The 25932-nt window shown below is 36.6% G+C and overlaps 1 protein-coding gene across 1 annotated transcript in view; it reads left to right on the top strand.

Annotated features, from left to right (window-relative positions):
- IGF2BP3 (insulin like growth factor 2 mRNA binding protein 3) overlaps nucleotides 1–25932 on the top strand; it is a 79552-nt gene that overhangs the window by 23114 nt on the left and 30506 nt on the right. The window contains exons 3-5 of the mRNA XM_063303762.1: nucleotides 7664–7712; nucleotides 18368–18419; nucleotides 18510–18573. Coding sequence (XP_063159832.1) covers nucleotides 7664–7712; nucleotides 18368–18419; nucleotides 18510–18573 — 165 coding nt within the window. The remainder of the gene's footprint in view (nucleotides 1–7663; nucleotides 7713–18367; nucleotides 18420–18509; nucleotides 18574–25932) is intronic.

Here is a 25932-nt window from a genome sequence, read left to right as displayed (position 1 = left end):
AGCACTGCACTGTGCACACAGGAAGTCACTTTTGAAATTGAACCAAAAGCATTTGTGTTACAGCATAGTGAGAATAAAAAAAATCAAATCCCACAGGGCGTGCCTTGGGCATGTCTTAAGTAGCTCTTTGGATTCCATCCAAGTTGTACTGGCCATAATTCAGCAAACAAAAAGGCTTGCATGTTCCCACTATGATCTTGTTTTATTTTTTTTAAATTAAAATTAAAACTTAAAGCGGGGGGGAGTAACTATCCAGAATTGAAACTAAAAGGCTAATAAAGAGGATGTGAAATTTTGAAAATTATTGTACAGAATTTATCTTCACTGTTTTAAGCATAGTATGTCAACAGAGAACTGTACAAACGAATACTTTAGAAGGAACATTTCATAGCATCTCTCTTTTTAAAAATTTTAACTGTTGGGTATACTGTTCGATTTTTCTGGGAAATGAGTCTGGTCTTGTTCTTCAGTGTATGTTTTTAATGTAGGGATGTATAACCCAGTATTTCCCTTATACAACACTTTCAATTTACAGCAGTGAAAATTAATGATAAAATATAAAAAATTTAAGTAAAGTACCAATATGATAAAACAGAAAGGTTCACAAATGAGCAAAGACATCAGGAACTATATTGTTCAAATCAATAAAAGAAAGCATATAGATTTTAAAAGTATCTACTGAAATACACAAAAATGTTAGATAGCTGAGCTTCTCAAAAGGTTAGTCTTCTGAAATGGACCTTTTGCTTGTCTACATTTGTAATAATTAACTCTTAGGAAAAGGCTTTTTCACCAGATATAAGGGCATGGGCAGGCAAGTACAGAAAGAGGTGATCCACACAAGGGCCATGTTGTTTAAGACTTGAGAGTGATCACAAATGCTTCAAATTGTGCTCAGAAGACATAAGCATTCACTGCAGCTGTTTCAGGAAAACAGATGATTCCATGTACAGAAAAGTATAATACAATCCCATTGTTGCCACCACATTTGGGACCAGTTGAAGTTTCAGACAATAGTTCAGTAGTAGCTCAATGTAAAACACATTGTCCATCTGAATGTAACAAAGGTATACGTCATCGCAGCTATATTTGACGTTTTCAGGAATACAGTGGTAATTAAAGATTTGTGAACCCGTTTGAAATTTTAGTATTTCTGCATAAGTATGACCTGAATCATGATCTGTTCTCCACACAAGTCCCAAAACTAGACAAAAACAGTATACTTGTTCATTGATCTATTGAGGAAAATGATCCAAAGCTTCATATTTGTGTGTGTCAAAAGTACATGAACCTCTAGGATTATCACTGCATTTGAAGGAGAAATTAGAATCAAGTGTTTCAATCAGTGGGATGATAATCAGATGGGAGTGTGGGAGGTCCTGCCTTATTTTAAAGAACAGAATTCTGGGTATTCACTATCAGAGTCTGATCTTCACAACACAGGTATGTCGAAGCATGTCATGGCTCAAACAAAGGAGATTTCTAAGGACCACCAAAAAAGAGTTGTTGATGCTCACCAGGCTGGAAAAGCTTACTATTCCCAAAGAGTCGGGACTCCACCAGTCCACCGTCAGGCAGATCGTGTACGAACGGAGGCTATTTAGCAGCACTGTTACCCTCTCAGGAGTGGTCAACAAACCAAGATCATACCAAGAGCAAGGTGTGTAATACTCCGGGAGGTCTCAAAGAAGCCCAAGGCAATGTCTAAGGAACTAAAGGCCTCTCTTGCATTGGCAAATGTCAGTGTTCATGAGACCACCATTGGGAGAACATTGAACAACAAGAGTGGGCATGGCAGAACTGCAAGGAGAAAGCCACTACTCTCCAAAAAGAGCATTGCTGCCCATCTGTAGTTTGCAAAAGACCACGAGGATAAGCCCAAAGGCTGTTGGAAGAATGTTCTGTGGATGCATGAGACCAAAATAGAACTTTTTGGCTTGAATGAAAAGCATTATGTTTGTTGAAGGCAAACACTGCATTCCAGCATAAGAACCTTTTCCCATCTGTGAAATGTGGTGGTGGCAGTATCATGGTTTGGGCCTGCTTTGCTGCCTCTGGACCAGAACGGCTTGCCATCGTTGATGGAACTATGAATTCTGAATTGTACCAGCAAATTCTACAGGAAAATGTCAGGGTATCTGTCCATAAACTGAAGCGCAAGAGAAAGTGGGTCATGAAGCAAGACACACCCCAAACGCACAAGTCACATGACTAAAGAACGGTTAAAGCAGAAGAAAATGTTTTGGAATGCCCAAGTTAAAAGTCCTGACCTTAATTCTGTAGAAACGTTGTGGAAGCGGGCAGTTCATGCCAGAAAGCCCACCAACATCCTTGAGTTGAAGCTGTTCTTTGAGGAGGAATGGACTCTAATTCCTCCAAGCAGGAGTGATCAAGAATTATTGGGGGAGTGCAGAAGTGATCAAGAATTATTGGGGGAGTGCAGGAGTGATCAAGAGTTATTGGAAACATTTAGTTGCAGTGATTGCTGCCCAAGGGAAGCACACCAGTTACTGAAAGCATACACATACTTCACATACTTTTGCCACAAATATTTATTTAATTTTTATCCTGCTTTTATTATTTTTATAAATAACTCAAGTCTGCGAACATACCTAATACTCCTTCCTCCTCCTCTTTTCCCAACAACAACAACCCTGTGAATTGAGTTGGGCTGAGAGAGAGTGACTGACCCAAGGCCACCCAGCTGGCTTTCATGCTTAAGGCAGGACTATCTTTAAATCATTTTCCTCAATAAATCAATGAATAAGTATAGAGTTTTTGATTCATTGATTCAATTTATCTAGTTTTAGGATTTGTGTGTACAACAGATCATGTCTTCATATTTATTCAGAAATACTGAAAATTCAGAAGGGTTCACAAACTTTTAACTCAACTGTAGATTCAGTTGGTACAGCAGCCTAAACTTGGCAAAGGTATCTGGCTACAGTTATTCCTGAGTAATCAGATGCAATCACAAACCAACAAAAGCACAAACTGCTTTTTTCTTTAATAAAGGTATTATCATATCCTAAGCATCTTGAATTCTTGTTCCAGAGCTCCATTTCTATTCCGTTGCTGGCAGTGACATCAAGAAACAAAAATATAGCCAGAGCACTCAGGAATCTTTTTCATCCAAATGTTTTGGGGAGGGACTGATTTAGTCCTTCTATGGCCTGCTTAGAATAAGATATAAAATAGAAGTGCTATTGTATATAATCAATTTAATGAAAACCCATTCCTAGATGAGGTCTCCTAGAAATGTTATGAAGATATTGAAAAAACCAAGAAGCAAAGAAAAATTGTGTGAAACCCTGTGTACCAACTCCCAAGAGACATGCAGAAGTCTCACGCTGACACCTTTTCAAACTTATCCATAAAGAAGGGCTTTGCTATATTACCTCCCATAGAATGGCTGATAAGATCAGTGTGTTTTGAGAACGACTGTACATCTGCAGTCATTTTAGGGTTAAGTTTAAACTTGTTGGGTGTAGTCTTATTAAAATACACCAAAATTACGAAAATTTCTGACTTATGTATTCACTTGGTACAAGTATTTAAGAGTGGAATAATTTCAGTTTCCAAAAACTCTGTACATAGTTGCTTGGATAAGCTATTTTGCCAAGCTGTACATCTCCGGGAAGACATTGAATATTCAGAGAAGAAAGTAAAATAAATTTACAGTGTTTTTCAATCATGAATTAATTTTTCAATGTGTAAAATGAAGCCTAAAATGTTTATATAAAAACTCTGCTGTTTGTAGGTGAATAAAGTAATTAAAAGTGTATTATTGTAACAAAGTTTCTATTGGATATTTATCAATGGTATAAATTAATGGAGATAATGAAATATCATGTGTTAAAAAATCCTTCACTTCTCAAACCACAATGCCTGTTAATCATAATTAATTAGCTTGGTACCCTTAAGTCTGGTCTGACTCCTGATGTCTGTATGGACAAATGCCTTCCATCTTGACTTGTCCTTGTGACAATCCACAGCTCTTCCAGGGGTATTTCCAGTGATATCATTGATCTTGTTCATCTGTCTTATCTGTTGTTTTTGCTCTCTACTTCCCTCAAGCTTACCAAACATAGTTCATTTTTGTACTCCATCCATTTAGATCACATGCTGAAAAGAATGAGTTTTTGCTTGCTAATAATTGCCTCAGAGAGCAGTCAGTCTTTATTTCCTACGGGACCGAAACATTGGTGGTTCTTGCAGACTGTGGTACTTTTAGTAACCATCTTCAAGTCATAATTTAAAGCTGTCTCTCTTCTTTCTGTTTCTCAGTGTCCAGTTCTCACAGCCATACATTGTAGCTGGGAAAACTATTGTTCAAACTATACTGTTTTTTGTTATCATAGAAGTATCCTTATCCTTTGTCATCTAAGTTTGTCACTAGCTTCCTCCCTTGTACTAATCTCTTATTTTACCTCTTCAGCATGCTATTCAGCTTGTATCTGTTCTTGGACACAAGAAAACAAAAGTGTCTGGCCCTAAATTTCTTCATCATCAACTGAATCCACTAAGTAAGCATACTTTATACTATTTAGAGAATTGGATTTATCCTTCAGTTCTATGAAGAAAAAAAACCATTCATTCTCATTCTTTTGAAAGTCCAGTCCTCTGCATTAACTTTTCTTGGAAGTAACAATTAACTTCGAAGAAAGATTCACATACTCAGCTGATTCACCAATTACTTGTTCTGAGCAACAGTACTTGCGAATCCCAAGGCTTTGTATATAAAAAGTAAGCATCAAAAGATAGTAGGACTACTCACAAGTCACTCAAACTTTACCAAGTTGCAGAGGAATTGTAGAAGTGCTGCTTCAGAAATGCAAAATTCTTTGATGACAAAGCCTGTCTAGATATACAGAGCCACTTTGGAGATCACTTAAGGCTTTTAAACGATAACAGATGAATGAAGCTGCTCCAGAAATTAATGAAAGTATTGCAAGTGCTTAAAATCGAGAAGCTTCCAGAGATTAATGAAGTTCTCTGAAGTGCTTTTTCTGTTTGCCAGGTATTTAGAAATGACCCTGTCAAGGAAAATAAAACTTTTGTTTAATTATTCAGGCTATGTGTTGTATTTAAGCCAACTGAGAATTGATAGTTCCCCAGGGGCTGTACCTGTAGCGTATATTTCATCTGGATTATCACCTTTCCTTCTGGACATCAGCTGACCTATAGAAACGATTCCAGGAGAGAGGGAGCAGCCAAGAAAATACTAGGATGTGCTCTGCCTGCCCTGTACAAAAGAGCTAGATGACTTTTTACATGTTAACAGCATTATTTAATATTATTTTGATGTTATATTGTATCTTGAAAGATGTACATAAATTTGATTTCATTGCCTGCTATATTCCAGAATAGCATAGAACGGAATCTCAAACAAATATTGGGTTGATTGGTTGGATGGTTTTTTTTAGATGAACCGTTAATGTGAGATAAGCTGTTGTAAAAACTTAAGTTCCATGCAATTAATGTAGCTAGCTGGAATTGCTTAATATTTTATTTTTGCTTTGTTGAAATGTTGATGCTTGCTTTTCCTCACATTTATGTGAGACAGCTAGAACTATCTTCAGCATTGTTGCTTTATGTATCTGAGATACATAAGAATAAAGAAAAGATTAGACTAGCGAAGATAAGTACTGAAAGCATAGAATTTAATGCTGGACATACCTTCTAAGCACTGCTTTCTCAGCAGTGTTTCTTTAGTGATGTTTCTAGGTTTCTTAAGAAGTTACTGGATTTTATGTAATAGGAAATGGAATATATGCCTAACTAAATTTCAACATAAAATATTTTTCCAGGTTCTTTATTTCAAAGCATTGATATCTATTATATGCATTGTGTTCTGTGTATTTATGTATGACTTAGAAATGCATTTATTTCTTGGGTGATGCTGTAGTGTGATTCAGCTCCATGTTCTTGAAGGTCCCAAGGGTTATGTGGGGCATGAGTGTAGGTATTTTCATTTTTGGTGGAAGGGGCTAAAAGGTGAGGAAAAAGAGGCTTGATTGGTATGGAGGATAGTTTGGTCTAGCGGTTAAAGCTCCAGGCTAGAAACCAGAAGTCTGTGAGTTCTAGTTCTAACAGTTGTTGCTGTTAGGTGACTCCTGCGTGGCTGCAGCATCCCATGATCAAGTGATCGCCATTTTCTACCTCCTGCTGGCTTCCCTGCTGATTTTGCTCGTTGGAAGCCAACAGGGAAGGTTGCAATGGCGGTCACATGACTGTCAGCCAGCTGCTAAGTGCCTGAATTATGATCACGTGACCATGGGGGGTGCTGTGATGGCTGCCACTATCAGGACCAGTTTTAAGTACTCCTCAGTCAACACCGTTGCAACTTCAGCCACTGAACAAGTGGACTTTAAATGAGGACTACCTGTAGGAATAATATCAAACAAATTCATGCCCTCAAATACCTTGGAATTGTTTTCCATGCCAATGGAATTGCCCCAAATTCCATCTCTAAACGTCAGAAGAAATGTAGCTGCCATCCACAGGTGTTTTTTTTTTTTGCATGATAGAAGGTAATTAAATACCTGGTCTTCTGCTGAAGTATTCTGATGCCAAAGTAGTAGCACAGCCATTTTATAGCTTCCAAATCTGTGCATGTAAGAATTTAGAATCGTTTGTTCAATCAAGCTTCTTAAGGAACGTATTTTTGGTTCCGTATTGTGTCTCTAATTCAGCCCTTTGGGCTGAGGCTGGAATGGTTCCAATTAAAACCTGTACCAAATAGCACATTAGCTTTCACCCAAGGAGTCTGGCTATTTTTGACTCTTCAAGACAAATTCCAGACTTCCTGGCAGAAACTACTAGTTGCCATCCCAAAGTATTGTGGACGTTCCCTAGTATACTGATTCCAACGGGATTTGATCAGGCCAAAGAATCTTTTAGGCAGAGTTCCAGTTTGGTCTAGTGGTTAAGGTGCTGGGCTAGAAACCAGAAGACTGAGAGTTCTAGTCCCGCCTTAGTCATGAAACCTGCTGGGTGACCTTGAGCCAGTCACTCTCTCAGCCCAAGTCACCTCACAGGGTTGTTGTTGGGAAAATAGGAGGAGGAAGAAGTATTAGGTTATGTTCCCCGCCTTGAGTTATTTATAAAAATAATAAAGGCGGGATAAAAAAAAATCTTAAATAAATAAATCTTGGTGTACTATTGCAAACAAAGTTTTCATGACCGGAGGTTGATGTGTTTTTAAAACAGAGATGAGAATGTAATAAATAACCAATCAAAATCTGAGAGGTATAGAATCTTAGAAATTTAAGTGCTAATTAAATTGCTGCTAGTGTTAGAATTAACAAAATTCACACATGAAAATTGTTTTGGGAGGTTAAACTTTAGGAATAACTTTTACAAGTGTATGTAACAATTTCATATCTAAACCATATGCATGGGGACGTTATATTGAACCAAATGTTTCTAGTGTCAAATGCTTCAGTAAGTCAATAAAACACTATACAAAGTATCTTAGAACACAGTCTATTCTGTTGAATATTTTTGAAGAAGCTTGAAATAAGACATATTACCCTTTTCTACCATAAGATTTTTCCCCCACATATTGTTATTAATATGCAGTAGTGTTCTAACTTTGTATATTGTGTTAAATAACAATCTTTCTTTTTCTCTCCCCCCTCCCTCCCACCTGTGTCACTAGGAGTCGGAAACTTCAAATCCGAAATATCCCGCCACACTTGCAGTGGGAGGTAAGCATTCATCTTTAAATATTTACTTGTTTAAAAAGATAAATTGGTGGTATGTTTTACACCTTTTCCTTTTACCTTGTCTCTTGTTCTCTCACTTCTTTTCCTTCTAAATCTCCTAACAGATGCAAATTATTGACAAGAACAATTTTTGTTCTTGGGGTGTTAATTTGCAGGTTTGAAGAATAGAGGCTTCCATGTATTTCTTGCAACTGCCCTTAATTGTGGGCAGTTGGAGCTAAATGTTTTCAGAGTTCTGCAGTACAATCTTAGGTGAATAGTAGCTTCCTGGTTCATTTATTCTCTCTTTGAAGGCTCATCAGTGCTTTTCTGATAATGTTCATAAACATTAACATTATGACAACTATTATAAATGGAAGCTTTTCATATAATCTTCTGTCTCTAATTATTTTCAAAGCACCATGCTGAAGATTCTATAAAATTTAGGTAGTAATGTATATACTATCACAAGAATATGAGAACACCTTTTTATTTGTGCCTCTTTATCTTGCTGTAGTTAGAGATACAATTTGTAAAATCCATATTTGTTTTGTCTAAATAGTTTATCTGGTAGTTGTTGGATGCTGAAGAGCTGCTGAAGTCTTTTGGTATATTTTATTTACCAAAAATAGTATTTATCTACAGTATTCTCCACTCTCCCCCATATTTAGGGAGACTTACAATGTAACTAATGTAAATAATAATAGAATGATATCTTAGTTGTATCAATAAAAATAAAATATTTAAATGCCTGGGGAAAAATTAGAATTTTTCATGTAATGGTGGTAACACACTGGAACAGTTGCTATAAAAATCTTCTTGGAGAAGGAAAGGTAAAAGTAGCATGCCATAGTAAGAAAGGCAATTAAATTGAGATGAAAGGTTGATAAAATAAAGTTAGTGTGCATGCAAGCTGATGTGGGAATAGGCAGGTAAGTACCCATAGATGGCACCTGCAGCTGTATAAATAGGTTAAAAGTGTGCATGCAGAAATGTGATTTGCTGTTGATAGATTATTTTTAGAATGCATTAAACTCTGAGAGAGATTATGTGTATATATATGCATTTCATACCCACACAAACACACTCTTTAAATAACTAGCTGTAAGACTACAAATTAAAATCTATTAAATAAATACGTATGATTTATACATAATATGGTGTGTTGAACGAACCAGGGACCATGAAGACCAACCAAGCTTGTATGCTTTGTGACTGGTTTACTGGACAAGACTTCAACATCCCCCAATTTGAACATAAGTACCCAATGCCATGAACTGTTTTGATACGATTAGCTCTGTAGCAGGAATGCTTCCTGCTTCAGGGAGTTTACAGTCAAATTCATATGTATCATGCTAGTAATCAGTATGGATGAATTATGTACAATGGTGCTTAAATGTTTGTGAACCCTTTTGAATTTTCAATATTTCTGCATAAATATGACCTAAAATATCTGATTTCCACACAAATCCTAAAACTAGATAAAGAGAACCCAGTTAAACAAATGAGTCAAAAACAGTATACAGTAGACTCTCAGTTAACCGGCACCCATGAGGATTGGTAGATGCTGGATAAATGTAGTTTCTGGTTGCTTGAGAGTTACTATTAAACCCTAATACCCACTAGATGGCAGCAGAGAGATACAGATTATTTTGCCAGTTGCTTGAGAGTGCCAGGTTTTTTTTGCCAATTGCTTGAGAGTGCTTTTTTTTTTTCCCCCCCTCCTGGCTGCTTGAGAATCTCAGTTCGATTTTTCTGCCAGTTGCATGAGAGTGCCAGTTGCTTGAGTTCTGGTTAACTGAGAGTCTACTGTACTTGTTCATTGATTTATTGAGGAAAATGATCCAAATTTTCATATTTGTGTGTGGCAAAAGTATGTGAACTTTTGCTTTCAGTAACTGGTGTGCTTCTCTTGGGCGGCAGTCACTGCAGTTAAACGTTTCCGATAACTCTTGATCGCTCCTGCACGTAGCCTTGGAGGAATTTGAGCCCATTCCTCCTCAAAGAACAGCTTCAACTCAGGGATGTTGGTGGGCTTTCTGGCATGAACTGCCCGCTTCCACAACGTTTCTATAGAATTAAGGTCAGGACTTTTAACTTGGGCATTCCAAAACATTTTCTTCTGCTTTAACCGTTCTTTAGTCATGTGACTTGTGCGTTTGGGGTCAGTGTCTTGCTTCATGACCCACTTTCTCTTGCGCTTCAGTTTATGGACAGATACCCTGACATTTTCCTGTAGAATTTGCTGGTACAATTCAGAATTCATAGTTCCATCAACGATGGCAAGCCGTTCTGGTCCAGAGGCAGCAAAGCAGGCCCAAACCATGATACTGCCACCACCACATTTCACAGATGGGAAAAGGTTCTTATGCTGGAATGCAGTGTTTGCCTTCAACAAACATAATGCTTTTCATTCAAGCCAAAAAGTTCTATTTTGGTCTCATGCATCCACAGAACATTCTTCCAACAGCCTTTGGGCTTACCCTCGTGGTCTTTTGCAAACTACAGATGGGCAGCAATGCTCTTTTTGGAGAGTAGTGGCTTTCTCCTTGCAGTTCTGCCATGCCCACTCTTGTTGTTCAATGTTCTCCCAATGGTGGTCTCATGAACACTGACATTTGCCAATGCAAGAGAGGCCTTTAGTTCCTTAGACATTGCCTTGGGCTTCTTTGAGACCTCCCGGAGTATTACACACCTTGCTCTTGGTATGATCTTGGTTTGTTGACCACTCCTGAGAGGGTAACAGTGCTGCTAAATAGCCTCCGTTCGTACACGATCTGCCTGACGGTGGACTGGTGGAGTCCCGACTCTTTGGGAATAGTAAGCTTTTCCAGCCTGGTGAGCATCAACAACTCTTTTTTGGTGGTCCTTAGAAATCTCCTTTGTTTGAGCCATGACATGCTTCGACATACCTGTGTTGTGAAGATCAGACTCTGATAGTGAATACCCAGAATTCTGTTCTTTAAAATAAGGCAGGACCTCCCACACTCCCATCTGATTATCATCCCACTGATTGAAACACTTGATTCTAATTTCTCCTTCAAATGCAGTGATAATCCTAGAGGTTCATGTACTTTTGACACACACAAATATGAAGCTTTGGATCATTTTCCTCAATAGATCAATGAACAAGTATACTGTTTTTGACTCATTTCTTTAATAGGGTTCTCTTTGTCTAGTTTTCGGACTTGTGTGGAGAACAGATCATGATTCAGGTCATACTTACGCAGAAATACTAAAATTTCAAAAAGGTTCACAGTATTTTTTATATAAATATCTATTGTTTTAATACAACTTTGGAAAACATAGACAATTAAACTGTATTGCCTTGATGCTCTTTCCGCAATATTAACAAATCCAGTAAATACTGAATATGGATACTAATTAAAATAACACCTTTTGTAGCATTAATCACTTGATGTGCTTTGCTGTGCAATATAAGCTTATATATGTCTTTTCAGATATAAAAGGATTTTCCTGTTTTCAATAAGAATGTATACAAATATATACAGATCAGTCTGTCTGATTATTTAAAGATGCCTGCATTTGATTTTATTAAAACAAAATACAGTGACAACAGTAACAGGAATATACCTGAAGGGTGGACTAGAATTTTCACCAGTATTTATTTGCTTGTCCACAATGCTTCAACTTGTTATGCAGGAAGTCTCCAGCATTTTGGAGCAATGGCTGGAGACATTTGAGATTCTGATAAGACAGGGTCAATACATGTGGTTTGTTCAGTTTTGGTTTGGTGTGCTATTAGACTCCAGCCATTATGGTTTTCAGGCAGTCAGTATATGTAGCCGCCATGGCTTTTTGGACAAATTGTGATTTAACAAGACGTATATAGGTAGTTTTTGAATCCTTAGGACTATTAAAATAATCTTGTCTTCCTGCTTCATACCAATCAATCATGGAACTGGCAAGCCTCAAACAGCAAGCTAAATTTCTCTGGTTTCTGTAATATTTTTGGTATAATAGAGGAAAGTGATGTATTGAGTTCCCAGTGTGTCTGTGAAATACAAGTGTTTTATTGAAGATTATAGGGATAACAAGTTCTCTGTGTTGATTATACATACAATCACATTTACCATTGGTAGCCATTTCTCAAGCTTTCTCCTATTTCCCTGTATCTCTAGATAGCAACCCCCTTGGAGTAGGTATCTCTCAAATCTGATTTTTTTTTTTTTTTGGTTAAGCAAAACGTAAGAGTGGCACTATTTACACCTTAAATCGTACACGTTTTTCCTCCTTGGTGCATCTGCTTTAGCATAGTAAGCTATTTTTTTTTAAGTTGCAAAATTAAAATATGCTTGTGGCATAAACTGTACAATAAACACAAAGTTGGAGGGTGCTAATTTTTTAAAAGCCTCCAATGGTAGGCTGCTTGGAATCAAATAGATTCTGCAGATCAAAGCAGTGTTTAATTCTCATTAATTATATTGTCTCTCCATAGCTTCTCTGTTTCTTGGTTATTGTTCAAGCTTTTTCTGTTTCTTCAGTCCTTTTCCATGGACACAATATAGGAACTTTAATGAATTCCCATTTTCCTGATAATTTTGATTATATTGAAAAAATGGTTGCTTAAAGTTAGAAGTACTATTTCATATATATTTTACTTATTTCAAGAATCTTGGAAATACAAATACAGTCAGGACCATAAATATTGGAACAAGGATAACTGTTTTGGCATTTGGCCTCTGTGTACCACCACATTGAAGTTGAAAGGAAACACACCCAGATGGGAGCGAAGTCAGGACTTTCAGCTGTAATTCAAGAGGTTTGACAAAAGTGGGGCACTAACCATTCAGGAAGTATAGCCAGTGGCATACACACACACCCATCGTTGGTGGCTCATAAGTAATGGAACAAACCAACATCATTACAAATATAAGGATTGCCTTTATTTCCTGGATGAAAATCCTTTGCAGTCAATGACTGCCTGAAGTCTGGAACCCACAGACATGACCAAATGCTGAGTTTCCTCCCTTGAGATGCTTTGCCAGGCCTTTACTGCAGCTGCCTTCAGCTGCTGCTTGTTTCTGGGTCTTTCTGCCTTCAGTCTTGTCTTCAGTAAGTGAAAAGCATGCTCTGTTGGGTTGAGATCAGGTGACTGACTTGGCCATTGAAGAACATCCCACTTCTTTGCCTTGAGAAACTCTTGGGTAGCTTTTGCTGTATGTTTTGGGTCATTATCCATCTGCAATATGAAGCAGCGTCCTATCGGTTTGGCAGCATTTGGCTGAATCTGAGCAGAAAGTATAGCCTATACACTTCAGAATTCATCTTGCTGCTTTTATCAGCAGTCAGGTCATCAATAAACACCAGTGACCCGGTTCCATTGGCAGCCATACATGACCATGCCATAACACTGCCTCCACCATGTTTGACAGATGATGTGGTATGCTTTGGGTCATGAGCTGTTCCTTTCCTTCTCCATACTTTTCTCTTCTCATTATTCTGGTGCAAGTTAATCTTGGTTTCATCAGTCCAGAGAATCTTATTCCAGAACTGGGCAGGCTTTTTTAGGTGTTTGCTGGCCAAGTCTAATCTGGCCTTTCTGTCCTTGAGTGTTACCAGTGGTTTGCACCTTGTTGTGAAGCTTCTGTATTCACATTCATAAAGCCGTCTCTTGACTGTAGATGTTGACAGTGACATGCCTACCTCCTCAATAGCGTTCTTGACCTGGCTAGATGTTGTGAAAGGGTTCCTCTTCACCATGAGCAGAATTCATGGTCATCCACTTTAGTTGTCTTTCGTGGTCTTGCAGGCCTTCTGCTGTTGCTGAGCTTGCCAGTTAATTCCTTCTTTTTCAGCATGTTCCAAACTGTCATATTGGACACTCCTAATGTTTTTGCTATCTCTCTGATGGGTTTATTTTGTTTTCTCAGCCTAATGATGGCCTCCTTCACTTGCATGGACACCTCTTTGGACCTCATGTTGAGAGTTCCAGTGAACAGCTACCAAATGCAAATGTAACACTCAGAACCACCTCCAGGCCTTTTATCTGCTTGATTGGTCATGGGGTACCCAGGAAACAGGCCACACCTGGCCATGCAGCTTCTTGTCAGCCATTCATTCCATTACTTATGAGCCACCAACGATGGGTGTGTGTGTATGCCACTGGCTGTACTTCCTGAATGGTTCGTGCCCCACTTTTGTCAGACCCCTTGAATTACAGCTGAAAGTCCTGACTTCGCTCCCATCTGGGTGTGTTTCCTTTCAGCTTCAATGTGGTGGTATACAGAGGCCAAATGCCAAAACAGTTATCCTTGTTCCAATATTTCTGGTCCTGACTGTATATGATTTGCTGTCCTTGATTATATCCTACTAACAATTCCATGAAATTTGTAAGTCCAGAAAAACTCACCTAGTGAGTTTTGTGACTTAATGGGAATGGAGTGCAGGGTTTCTAAGCCCCAATTCAACAATTTAACCACAATTTGATTATCCCTACAGTGTTCGTGATTTCTTAATTCTGCTGACATATTCATCTTTTCATACAGTATTTTCTGTATCTCAAAATGGAAACCGTCTGACCTCCAAATAAACCTCAACTAGCCAAAAGAAGGCAAAGCAATGATGTGATATCACACAATGAGTGAAGCTTTTTAGAAACAAAAATCGCAGTTTTGGGTTTCTGGAGGTCTGTTTGCTGTGACTGACCAAAGGCTTAATTTTTTAGTTTTCTGCTAATAAACTTTCTGCTAATAAAGTTGGTGTTGCCACCAACTTTCAATAGTAGAGCGTTGGGTTCCACACATGCACAGATAAAGCTCAGGGGTACTTGTAGTCCAAATACTGCCTGTCACAGTGCTAAGGCTTGTTCCCTTATTATATCCTTGAAATATTGTAGATCAGGTCAATATAATCACTTACTGATAATAAGAATCATTAGTATCTGCTGACAGTAATAGTTATGCAATTTTATGTGAATGAAGTAACTTTTTGTTTTCTGCTTGACAACCTGTTCTATGTCAGCCAAAAGTTTGCATATTTTTTATTATGAAAGAAGCTGGTCTGCATATCAAGTAGAGTAGTTCTTTCTCATAATGAACATTGCTATTTCTACAGATGCCTAATTTCTAAATATATATGTATTACATATATGAGCCATTCTGTCAAAACTCTGCAGCATGGGCCGACTATTTTATTTTTCATGGTCATGTTAAAAGTAGCCCTGAGGCTGATTCCTGCAACACTCTATCACCATGAGCTTTCTACTAATTTACAAACGTGCCCAATAAGTATTTTTAGAAGTTCTTTTCTCATTCTTAATGTTTAGACTGCTCTCTAGTCTTAATACAAAAAAATTTAAACGCCACGTTAAAAATATAGGTTCGTCTCTTAAAAAAAAAAAATCAAAGATTTCCAATACTGTGTTAATAGTGTAGATAAAAGAGAGATTAATATGGGTTGGGAATGCTTTGCTGCCTTAGGATCTGGATACTAGCTGCCACTGAAGGAAGCACAAATTCTCCTTTGTATCAGAGGAATTCTACAAGAGAATATTTGATCACCTGCCCATAAGCTAAAGTGCAGCAAGGGTCATGCAGCAAGAATTATCCCAAGCATACTAGCAAGTCTTCATGAAGAACTTAGGTATTTTGGAATGGTCAAGTCCTAGTCCATGCCCAAACCCTATAATAAAGTTGTAGCAGGACCTGAAATGAGTACTGTAGTTCATGCTAGAAATTTTCACATTTTACTAAGATAAAGCATTTTGCCATGGAGGAAGGTTCCCAAATTCCTAAACAGCCATGTGAGAAACTAATCTCTGACTACAGGAAGCATTTGACTGCAGTTACTGAGCTAAAAGTAGTGCAGTTAGTTACTGAATCTAAAGGGTGATTACTTTTTCATGCTGGCATATTGCATGCTAGGTTAATTTGTTTATAAAATAAATGGAGCATAGACCAAAATTTGGTGTTATTTGTTCCTTCAATTTCTTTATGTAGGACTCACGTGAAGAACACACAGTGGCAAAGATACTAAAAAACTGAGTAAATCCAAAAGAGCTGTTATGTTTTCACAGAACTGTATGTTGGATTTCAATGCTTAAGATATTAATACATTATTTGCTTAGTTGGCTCTTTGTTGGAGATTATTGTGGCTTTTGAGTAGGTATAGAGTAACACTGTTTATAACACTGTTCAACTTGGCTTTTAGTGTCTGATGAATGAAAGCCTATAGTGTAAGAGTGCAGCTTTTTGTGTGCAAGAAAGGCATCTGTGTTATAACAAGAGGAGGAGACCCCAATTAGACAAATGCTGGAGTTCCCGCATAAAAAAAGGAATGCATTATTTTCTAGCTAGAGTAAATATTTATACAAATAAACTTTTCTTTTCAGCTGCTCATCAGGATTGCTATCGCACTACCAGCTTGGCTAGAAATTCTGTTCTCATTGCCCAACAAGGCTGCACGTGGAGATTGAGAGGCAGATGAGCAATTTAGACAAAATGGGTTTGTCTTTAAAGTAAAGCTAGAGGTCTTGGCTTTTAGGAGTAAAAAGTAAAATGTATAGCATTTTGTAAAATCAAATAGGAATTGGGAACTGTTGTAAAAGTGTGTAAGAAAAGCCTAGTATGTAAGGAGCTAGAATGCAGAAGCTAGTATTTCTGATACTTTTCTTGGTTTCATTCATGTATATTGATTTAAAATGTGATTTTTTGTGTGTGTGAGGCCAGAACTATTAAGGTTATGGTGAGAGATTTAGAATGTAAATGCCTTGGTTATTTTTCTTGTTTATTTTGTTTTTACATTCAGCCTATAGTCATTTTGCCTTTATAGAATGCTGCTTATATTGGATGTCGTTTTTAAATTAACTTATCAAAAGTCTGTCTATAAGCTCAGTATGCTCAGTTCCTTTTTTTTCCACAAAGAGAGAATGTTAGAACTATGATGGAATAAGCCAATATCAGGCATAGGATTAATATTAAAGGGAAAGTGTACTTCATTGTATTACAAGAATAATGATTCAAGGATAATGGTTGGATACAGGTTTAAATTTGCATCCCATTGATTTTTGTGGGTTTGCTCTAAACATGAATGAAGTGTTCATCCAACCCACTGTTTTTCCTTTGAAGGAGTGAGTTACAATACTCCTGTTTAACAAGTAGGTATATGATTTTTCATTTCCTCTGCTCAAAAAAGAATTTAGCTTAAAAGTATGTTTATTTTATTTAACATTTTAATAATCAGCTTCCAGGCATCAGCAGAGAAGCTAAAGCTGCTTTTCATGGCTTAAAAAAGGAGGGTGGGGGTAAATATATCCAACAATGTCCCTTCAAGAGGTTTCCTTCTGCATAAACCCTACTTGTTGCTAGTCTGCAAACCCGACTAGGTTGCACTTGTAAATGAATGAAGGGAACCTAATCTTATCTCAGAGGACTATTCTCTCTCTCTCTCTCTTTCTCTTTCTCTTTCTCTCTCTCTCTCATATTTAAGTCATGGTAAAATTGCTAGCTATTGTAATTTTAAAAATACATATTTCTTACTACTATTGATTAAGTGCTATCTGACTTGAAAAGTTACATTCCAGAATATGCAAGGAATTTTTTGTTCTAATGAAGTAAAAAAAAAATTCACTTGGTTGTTGCTTCCCCTTCCCCCCCAGGGGGGAGGTAGTTTCAAGCACATTAAGCAAAAAACAAATTCCAACTCAATTCATGTTACTTCACAATAAATATTCCTGTAAACATTATAATTAATTGTAAACACCTCTACATTTATTTTTAAAAGTCTATTATGTGTAAACTCTTGACTGTAAGAAAAGCACTTGAAATATTTTTAATATTACATTTATTTGAGTCAACCTTTTTGCTTAATGAGCATGGTTTTATTTTGATTTTGGGGGAATTTATAGTAACTAGAAAGCCTGTTTCAATGTGTGCAGATTTAAGTCTCAAGGATATTTTTTCCTGTGGTAATTTTGCTATGAAGTAATGTAATTTTAATGGTCTGTGTTCAGTTGTATATGACGTAGTATAGCAGTTTACTGCAACATCTTTGCAATCTCTTTAATTTTGCTTAACTCTTGAATAGAATAAAGTTTTATTTAGTACGCATTTAAAACAACATTAACCATGATAAACACTGTTATAGATATGGTGTAATCCTATATGTCTACTCAGAAGTAATTCTTCAGTAAATCCAAATAAGAGTTTGTGATTATTGTAATTTAACAAATTCACAGTGAGAGGAGTATGCATAGATTTATATAGTTAAACTATAGACCTTAAAACGTGAGAAGAGAAATTAGAGGAGAAATTGCTCTGTGTGTGTGTGTGTGTGTGTGTGTGTGTGGTGTATAATATAACTAGCCTAGTTAATGTAATTAATTTATTTCTTGTCTGAATCTTCTTTCATTCAAACTATTGAGAATTTTCTAACACTATATATGCTATTGGTTTTCATAGATTTGCTATTCAAGGACTTATTAAATTGCTAGCAATCAAGTTAAATGTGGAAGTTTCACATTCAGAAAAAAAGATTATGAAACTTTAGAAAGGTACTGGAGAAACCTATGTCACTAGCTTTGTAAGAAGTAAACATAATTGGATTTTTTTGTGTTTTTTATACATCTTGCTGAAAAGTATATTTTCTTGTATAACTGTTATATAAAGTTTACATTGTAATTTGTTTCTTTTTAATAGGTCCTGGACAGTTTGCTAGCACAATATGGAACTGTGGAAAACTGTGAGCAAGGTAGCGTAACATTCAAAATACTTTATTTAAAAGAAATAACAAAATCAAGTTTTAATTTATTTTTTTCTATATATCCTTTTTTTGTTCTAGTGAATACTGACACAGAGACTGCAGTAGTAAATGTAACATACGCCAATAAGGACCAGGCCAGGCAGTAAGTCCTTTTGTGTGTGTGTGTGTGTTTTCCCCAGCTTTAAAATAGTTTTTCTCTTATGCATTAATATTTGATACAGTCTCTTATTTGGCATTTTGTTTTATATTTACTTTTTAAAATAATCAAAATACTAAGGCTACAATCTTCATCCAACTGCTTGTAAATAAGCCGTGTTGAATTTAGCTGGATTACTTTTTGAGTAGGAACGTATTTAGTTGCTGTGCCGAATTGTAGTTATTAAACTAGTTATTAAACATTTATGAGGGAGTAAGATAATTTAACATAAAACAGCTCCTTCATCAGGCTGTGTGTTCAGTTTCCTGAAATCCCCAACCAGACTTCCTCTTGAGAAGAAATGGTCCATACAACTAGAGAATGCCAGATTGAAGACATCTACAGAAGGATTTGAATCTAAATGAACACTCATACATACATTCCAATAGTATGAACAACCAAACTATGAGAAGATGAAAAATTATAATCTTTTTTTAGAAAACTTTATTAAAGCATTTTCAAAATATACATAAAATCTAAAAAGATTGAAACAAGGAAGCCTACAAAGAAAAAGAAACAGAACCAAAAAGGTGTGAAAAAACACAAAACAAACTACTACAAAGTGACTTTTGACTTTGTGTAACAAAGATACACATAAATCAATATCAATCTCTTACTCCAATTCATATTCTAGTAAACATTATTTCTATAAAGCATTTAAATTCTCATTATTACATTCCCTTCTAAAACAAAATTACCCTCCCAATTAAAGAAAAACATATAAAACCCTTCAAACATAAGTTGGAGCCTCGTATAGTAACAAACACTACCCTTCTTCACTATAATTTGCTCCTATCTGCCAACTAAAATAACATTAACCAAAAATATAAAAATTATCCAAACAGCATAAACATTTATCCAAACCGTTAAGAAACCATCCTGATAAACACATTTAGACAATTATCCCACTTCAAAGTAAACCAAGGCATTTACAGGTCTTAGTATTATGTACAGAGCTTTCTTCTTGTCAGTTTCAAATTCTACAACCTGCTTAAAAAGCCCAAATATTTGTCTAAAATCTTCCATCCTCTAGAGTTTAATTCTCTTTCTTGATCATGGTGTGGTGCCAATACTGTCTTGTTATCTTCAACTTTTGACAACTCAGTTTTCCTTTGACTATTAGTTTTCAGCCTTATCAGTTTCTCTCAATTCTTGTGACAATTTGGACTCCACAAATTCTTAGAAATGCTCCAAGACTTGAATAACAGCATTGTAGAGATCTTTAAATATCAAATTTCCTCCATATTTCTTAACAGTAAGATAGATTATGTTGTCCTAGTACCTCAGGAAGGTAAAGTCATTAATGCTGTAACTGAACACTCTCTCCAGCCTTTTTATCTCCGGTGTGGCCAATTAGGAAAATAAAAAGTAATAGCAAACAGCATTCCCATGGTAAAGTGAAAGCAAATAGATCAGAACTCCAAACTGCAGATTCAGCGAAGAAGAGAAAGTTTTATATTCCTCAAAAATCACTTTAATTGAAAAAAGCAATAAAAAAATTCTTTAAATCTCAATTTAACAAATTATATATAAAAAGCCAAATTACTAAGTTAATAATTTTCAAAAATAATGGGAGTCACCAAGAGATTCTGCATTTCTTAGTTGTAGAAAGCCTCTCTTTGGTAAAATTCAAACAAAACAAACTTAGTGCTGTAGAAATGGGGTGGGCAGCTTTAAGGTCTGTTTTTGGCTTCAGAGCGGCTTGGGAAGAAGATAACAGCCCCGCCTCCCAGCTGATAGCTTACCAATCGATCGCAAAACGCTGTTTTGCGGTCTTGGTGTGACCAGCTGTCTGGAGAACACATGGGGGATTCCTGGGGTTCTCCTTAATCTGGAGAATGCTTCTGGGCTCCAGGGAAGCCTGCCGGAGCCCAAGAAAAAAAGACGCTCTGACAGGTCAGTCTGCAGACAGCAGAAAAAACCAGCTCAAGCAGCCATTGTCCCCACCGGAAGTCTGAAAAATCATAATCTCTTAAAGGGATTGAAAGCTGTTGGCATTTGTCTGAATTGGAAACATTTCTTGTGGTTTATATACTCCCCCCCACCACATTCCAGCTTGATCCACATTTAGGCCTGTGTCTATTTACTACTACTATACTACTATGCCACATAATGAGAAGACAGGATACCCTGGAGAAGATGCTGATGCTAGGGAGAGTGGAGGGCAAAAGGAAGAGGGGCCGACCAAGGGCAAGGTGGATGGATGATATTCTAGAGGTGACGGACTCGTCCCTGGGGGAGCTGGGGGTGTTGACCGACAGGAAGCTCTGGCGTGGGCTGGTCCATGAAGTCACGAAGAGTTGGAAGCGACTAAACGAATAAACAACAACAACATACTACTATGCTATACTTTTTTTTTTTGAAGTACAAGTCTTTTTCAGTTTCTAGTTAACATATTTCAGGATTGCAGAATTGGAAGTAATGAAATACTCATCTGAACATGTAGTGATTTATTAGACATATAAGGCCACCAGATCAAAAAAGACTAAAGGTGGCATACAAAATTAAAAACATCATAAAAGCATACAACCAAATACAGAAATATGCAACCTGGAAAATCCAACCACCCATTTTCAATGGGTCTTTTATTCTAGGTCTGCAGTAGTCTATTGAAGATTTTATTAAATGTATATTTTTAAAGCTCCTCTCCCACAGATACACACTAACAGAGGAAACTAGGCTGCCATTAAGTATAGCAGGTTGTATAGTCTTGTGTAAAATGATCACAGTTCAAAATTGGCTACCATTCTAGTAGAAGCAAGTTCTGAAGTAGTGAAAGTTTAATCTCTCTACATGCCCTGCCTTTTTCAAACTTGCTAAATAGTCAAGAGTATGCTCTTAAAATCACAGTGAGGAGTGATTTTATGGATGTGAGGAGTCAGATTTTATGGTATGTAGGGCTTCAGATGTTGCACACACAGCCACACGTAGTCAACGTTGGCTGATCTTCAAAATGCTGGCCTGGATCAGACCTGACTGGTACTTGGATGAGAGATTACCAAGAAATTCCAGGACTGCAGACTAGACTGGGAAGTTGAAAAAAGAATCCCAGAAGAAGGCAATAGCAAACCAGTTCTGAAAGCTACCTGGACGTGTCCATAAAATCATCAGGATTCACACTCCGAGAAAAAAAGAGTGTATGTTATCTAAAGCTTTATTTTAAAAAATGTTTAAAGACTGATCTGTGCCCTAAATGCTGGCATTTTAACTTACATTTCGGTGCATAGCCTTTATAATATAAAAGTATTATTGGTGATAAGCAGTTGCAGAAAGGGTACATTAATATTTTTAAAAATGTGTTATTGACCCAACACTGCATCGAAGAATATCATAAAATCGCGAACGTGGATGTCTGGAGATAGCCATACAATTTCAGTACTTGGATGTGTTTTATCACCAATTTTACTGGTTGTGGTGTTTTGCTAATCCATACATCTGCTTGGAAAATCTGATGTCATACCACTACAAGGTGAAAAGATGAAGATGGAATTCTGTGCCACCTAGTGGCTAACTGAAATTAATCAGCCAGTTTCTTTCTTTTTCTCTGTATGCTACACATTTACACTTGTTTTCCTCAACCATTTGGTGATACGGACAATTTTCAAAGGGCCTACATAGAACTAATGTTCCTAGAATTGTCTACTGTAAGAGTTGCAAAACACTGTAGTATTAGATCATTTCCATACACGGAACAGTTCACTTGTTTAAAAAGTTAGAAGATTTTTTAATAGTTTCTCTCTCTCAGTACACATGTCTCTCGGTAGGGTGCACTTTTGAAGTAAACTGCTCTTCACATCGTGTTCTATCCCTCTTGTCTGTTGTCTCTAGAAAATATATATGTGTGGGTGTGTGCACGTGCATGTGGAATTAAAGCTTTAATACTGAATAAAATGTTCAAAGGTATTTAATGAACTTTTTCTGGTGTATACCTTGCTATGATTTTGAAGCCACAAGAACCATTTTCCTAAATTCATATCATATGAGAAAGGCAAACTAGTTGGTGAGAGGTGGGTTAGTTAATTTTCTAATATACCATGACATGATTTTTTGAATGTTACTAATTGGTCAGCAGTAACCAATTGACAGTTTCAATTAATTTATACAGTATTGTAATTAGATATTTGCCTGGGTTAGTAACACTTGCCTCCAGGCTGCCAGGTGCAGCCCCTGAACAGCTGCATGTGAGTAGAAAAAGGGGGAAAGAGCAAGTTTGCCAAGACAGATTGGCTGCTTGCCCCACAGAAGAAACAAAATAAGGATGCTCTCACTGCTGTATTAGCCCTCTCATATGAAGTGATTTTGGTAGGGCTGAAGGATTGCTGCTACAATATATTGCTGTACTGATTCAAAAATGAGTTATGGAGGGTGCAGGAATTCTTCTATGTTAGGAAGCCAAATGATTTAAATAGATCCATGACTATATAATGGGAAACTGAATGAGAAACCCGTGTTTGAGTTGAGAAATGTTGGATTAGATATTTTAAATGTATGTTGGTTTCTCTAAAATTTGGTCATTTGGTGAAGGCAGAGAAGGAAAAACTTGCCCTTCCAAATTCATGTGGAATTTGGATTAAAAGGTAAAGGCTTTAAGAGTAGTTATTTTCCTTTAAAGGACAGCCTTAAACATTATTGATTTCAAATTTATGTTTATGCTGCTACTGAGGTAGATGGGATTTTGTAAGTTTTATATTCGTTGGGTTATGCTATTCATTCAGCGACCTACTCTAGAAGCGTCAGGTAGATTTACAAAAGCCCCATGAGAGATCTGTCAATTTAAATCCACGGTTGCATAGATAAGCAGGATTTTTCTTTATATCATTTGTTGGAAGTCAGTGATTATTTCATTTCACTTCGTTCTGACAAATTTGAATAGGGAGGCACAGTAGAAAATGAATTATCCCCACTGGTAAATTAAATAGATTGTCATTCTAGATTTGATAGATTATGATAAGAGAAAGATATATATCTGTATAGGATGATATATCATGTATACAGTGTATATAAGCTTGAGAAACTCCACATCAAGTCATACTTTAATCTAAATTCTAACCTAGTTTATTGTGTTTAACTAGAAGTATTTCATAACATCCTCTGGAAAAAAAGTGTTATAAACTAATAACTTCTGTGTTTTTTTCCCCTGCTTTTTGGCTGAGATCAAGTGTGGTCTTATGTACAAAGCTATCCCAGATTCATTATAAGTATGCTCATTGAGCATTATCCACTATAAGAATTCCCGGAACAGCTAGTTAAGTTTCTTTAAAGTGCTTAGATGAGTTCAACTTTAAAATTCAGTAACAAACTACACTACTCAAGAGTGGATTACTTTATTCAAGTTTCTTAATTTAATGAAATTAACAGTTTATTTGTCTTTCTGGACAAGTTTTATTTCCTTCCTTTCAAATTGACATATGTTGGAAAATATTTTTAACTCTCTGGATGAGGAGAGAAATATTAGCAGCAAAGCAAGTGTATGAGCTGTGTTTTGAAATACACTTTTTCTTTCCTATAAGAAAAATGCATATTTGTTTACCTCACGTAAAGTAAGAATCAACTTGGATTTCAGCATAATGCAGTTTGCCATGCCTACGCTTATTGTGTTCAGTGAGCTTGGAGTACCAAAATTTGTATGACACACAACTTTTTTGGTTACTTACTTGAAGAAAGGTTTGTGTGGTATGGCATAATAATATCTTACAGTCATGTGAAAAAGTAAGTACACCCCATAAAGTTTTGTTTTCTTGTTTAGCATATGTGGACATAGTGCTGTATCTTCATTGAAACAATATATAAAGTTGATGTAATTAACTTTAAACAAAGTTTAAAGTTAAACAAAAAGAAAAAAGATGAAAAAATGACTTTGCAATCAACAAAAAGTTAGCAGATGTGCCATTTCCTTCTGTGGAAAAAGTAAGTACATCCCTGGCTCTAATACCTGATAATTGCCTCCTTTGGCAGAAGCAACCTCAGGTAGGTGTTTCTTATAGCCGTCTACCAGTCTCTGCCATTGAGAGGAATTTTTTCCCACTCCTTTGTGCAAAATTTTTTTAGCTGTGCAATATTTGAGGGGTTTCTTGCATGCACAACCTGTTACAAATCACCCCATTGGGTGGGATTTAGATCTGGGCTTTGACTTGGCCTTTCCAGAACCTTCAATTTTTCTTTTTTTTTTTTTTCCCCCAGCCATTCCTTGGTGGATTTACTGGAATGTTTGGGTCATTGTCATGTTGCAAGGTACACTTTAGTTCAGTCTTCTGACAGATGGTCTCACATTACTGTCAAGAACCCTCTGGTACAATGTAAAATTCATAATAGATTCTGTGATGGTGAGCTGCCCAGGCCCTGATGCAGCAAAGCAGCCCCAAAATATAATATTTCCACCACCATGCTTTACAGTTGGTATCAGGTTCTTCTGGTGAAATGCTGTCTTTGGTTTTCACCAAACATGTCTTCTGGTACAGTGGCCAAATAACTCTTATCTTTGCCTCATCTGTCTATAGCACATCCTTCCAGAAGTCCTGGCCTTTGCCTAGGTGTTCTTTCTAACGGTAGACTCATGCACTAATGATAGACTCATCAGTAATGGTGAGAGCTACCTGTAGGTCACATGATGAAATGTGGGGTTTTTTAGAAACTTCTTTCAGCATCTTGTATTCTGCTCTTGGACTGAACTTGCTGGGATGGCCTGGCCTGGACAAATCAGCAGTTGTTTGAAATCTTCTCCACTTAGATAATCTTCTGGACTCACAGGCATCTATAACCTTCTTTTTGGAGGCCTCAGAGAGTTCTTTAAATATAGGCATGATGATATCACACACACCAACAACAAAGAGCAAATCAAACTAAATGTATGAAGTTTAAGAGAGGTTCCTCCCAGATCTTCTCTAACAATGTTCTGATCATTTACACCTGATTCTAATTTTAGGTATTTGAGGTAGTGATAAACGTAGGCAGTACTTACTTTTTCCACATGTGAAATTTGCATTCATGTTTATTCAAATTATACAACAGACTACAAAATATAAATGGTGCATGATATTTGTTACATCCCCTTTATCAGTATTGTTGAAATAAAGATCAAATATCTGTATGTTGAAATACATTGAAAAAGTAAAAAATTTCAGTGGGGTGTACTTTTTCACAGTGTCAGCAGTGATCAGCCTGGAATGCTTTAAAATGCAGTTTTTATATGAAAAGCCTGAATTTTGTGTAGAAAGTCTTGTGAGGAAGAAAAGTAATTTTTAGCATGTTCTCCTTATTGATGTTATAATTTAAGTGCTTTAACATATTTCCTGCATTGCACTGGAT

This window comes from Candoia aspera, chromosome 4 (genome assembly GCF_035149785.1).
Source record: "Candoia aspera isolate rCanAsp1 chromosome 4, rCanAsp1.hap2, whole genome shotgun sequence".
Lineage (NCBI taxonomy): Eukaryota > Metazoa > Chordata > Lepidosauria > Squamata > Boidae > Candoia > Candoia aspera.
The sequence above is the reverse complement of the archived record's forward strand: the minus strand, read 5'-3'. Positions and strand labels throughout refer to the sequence as shown.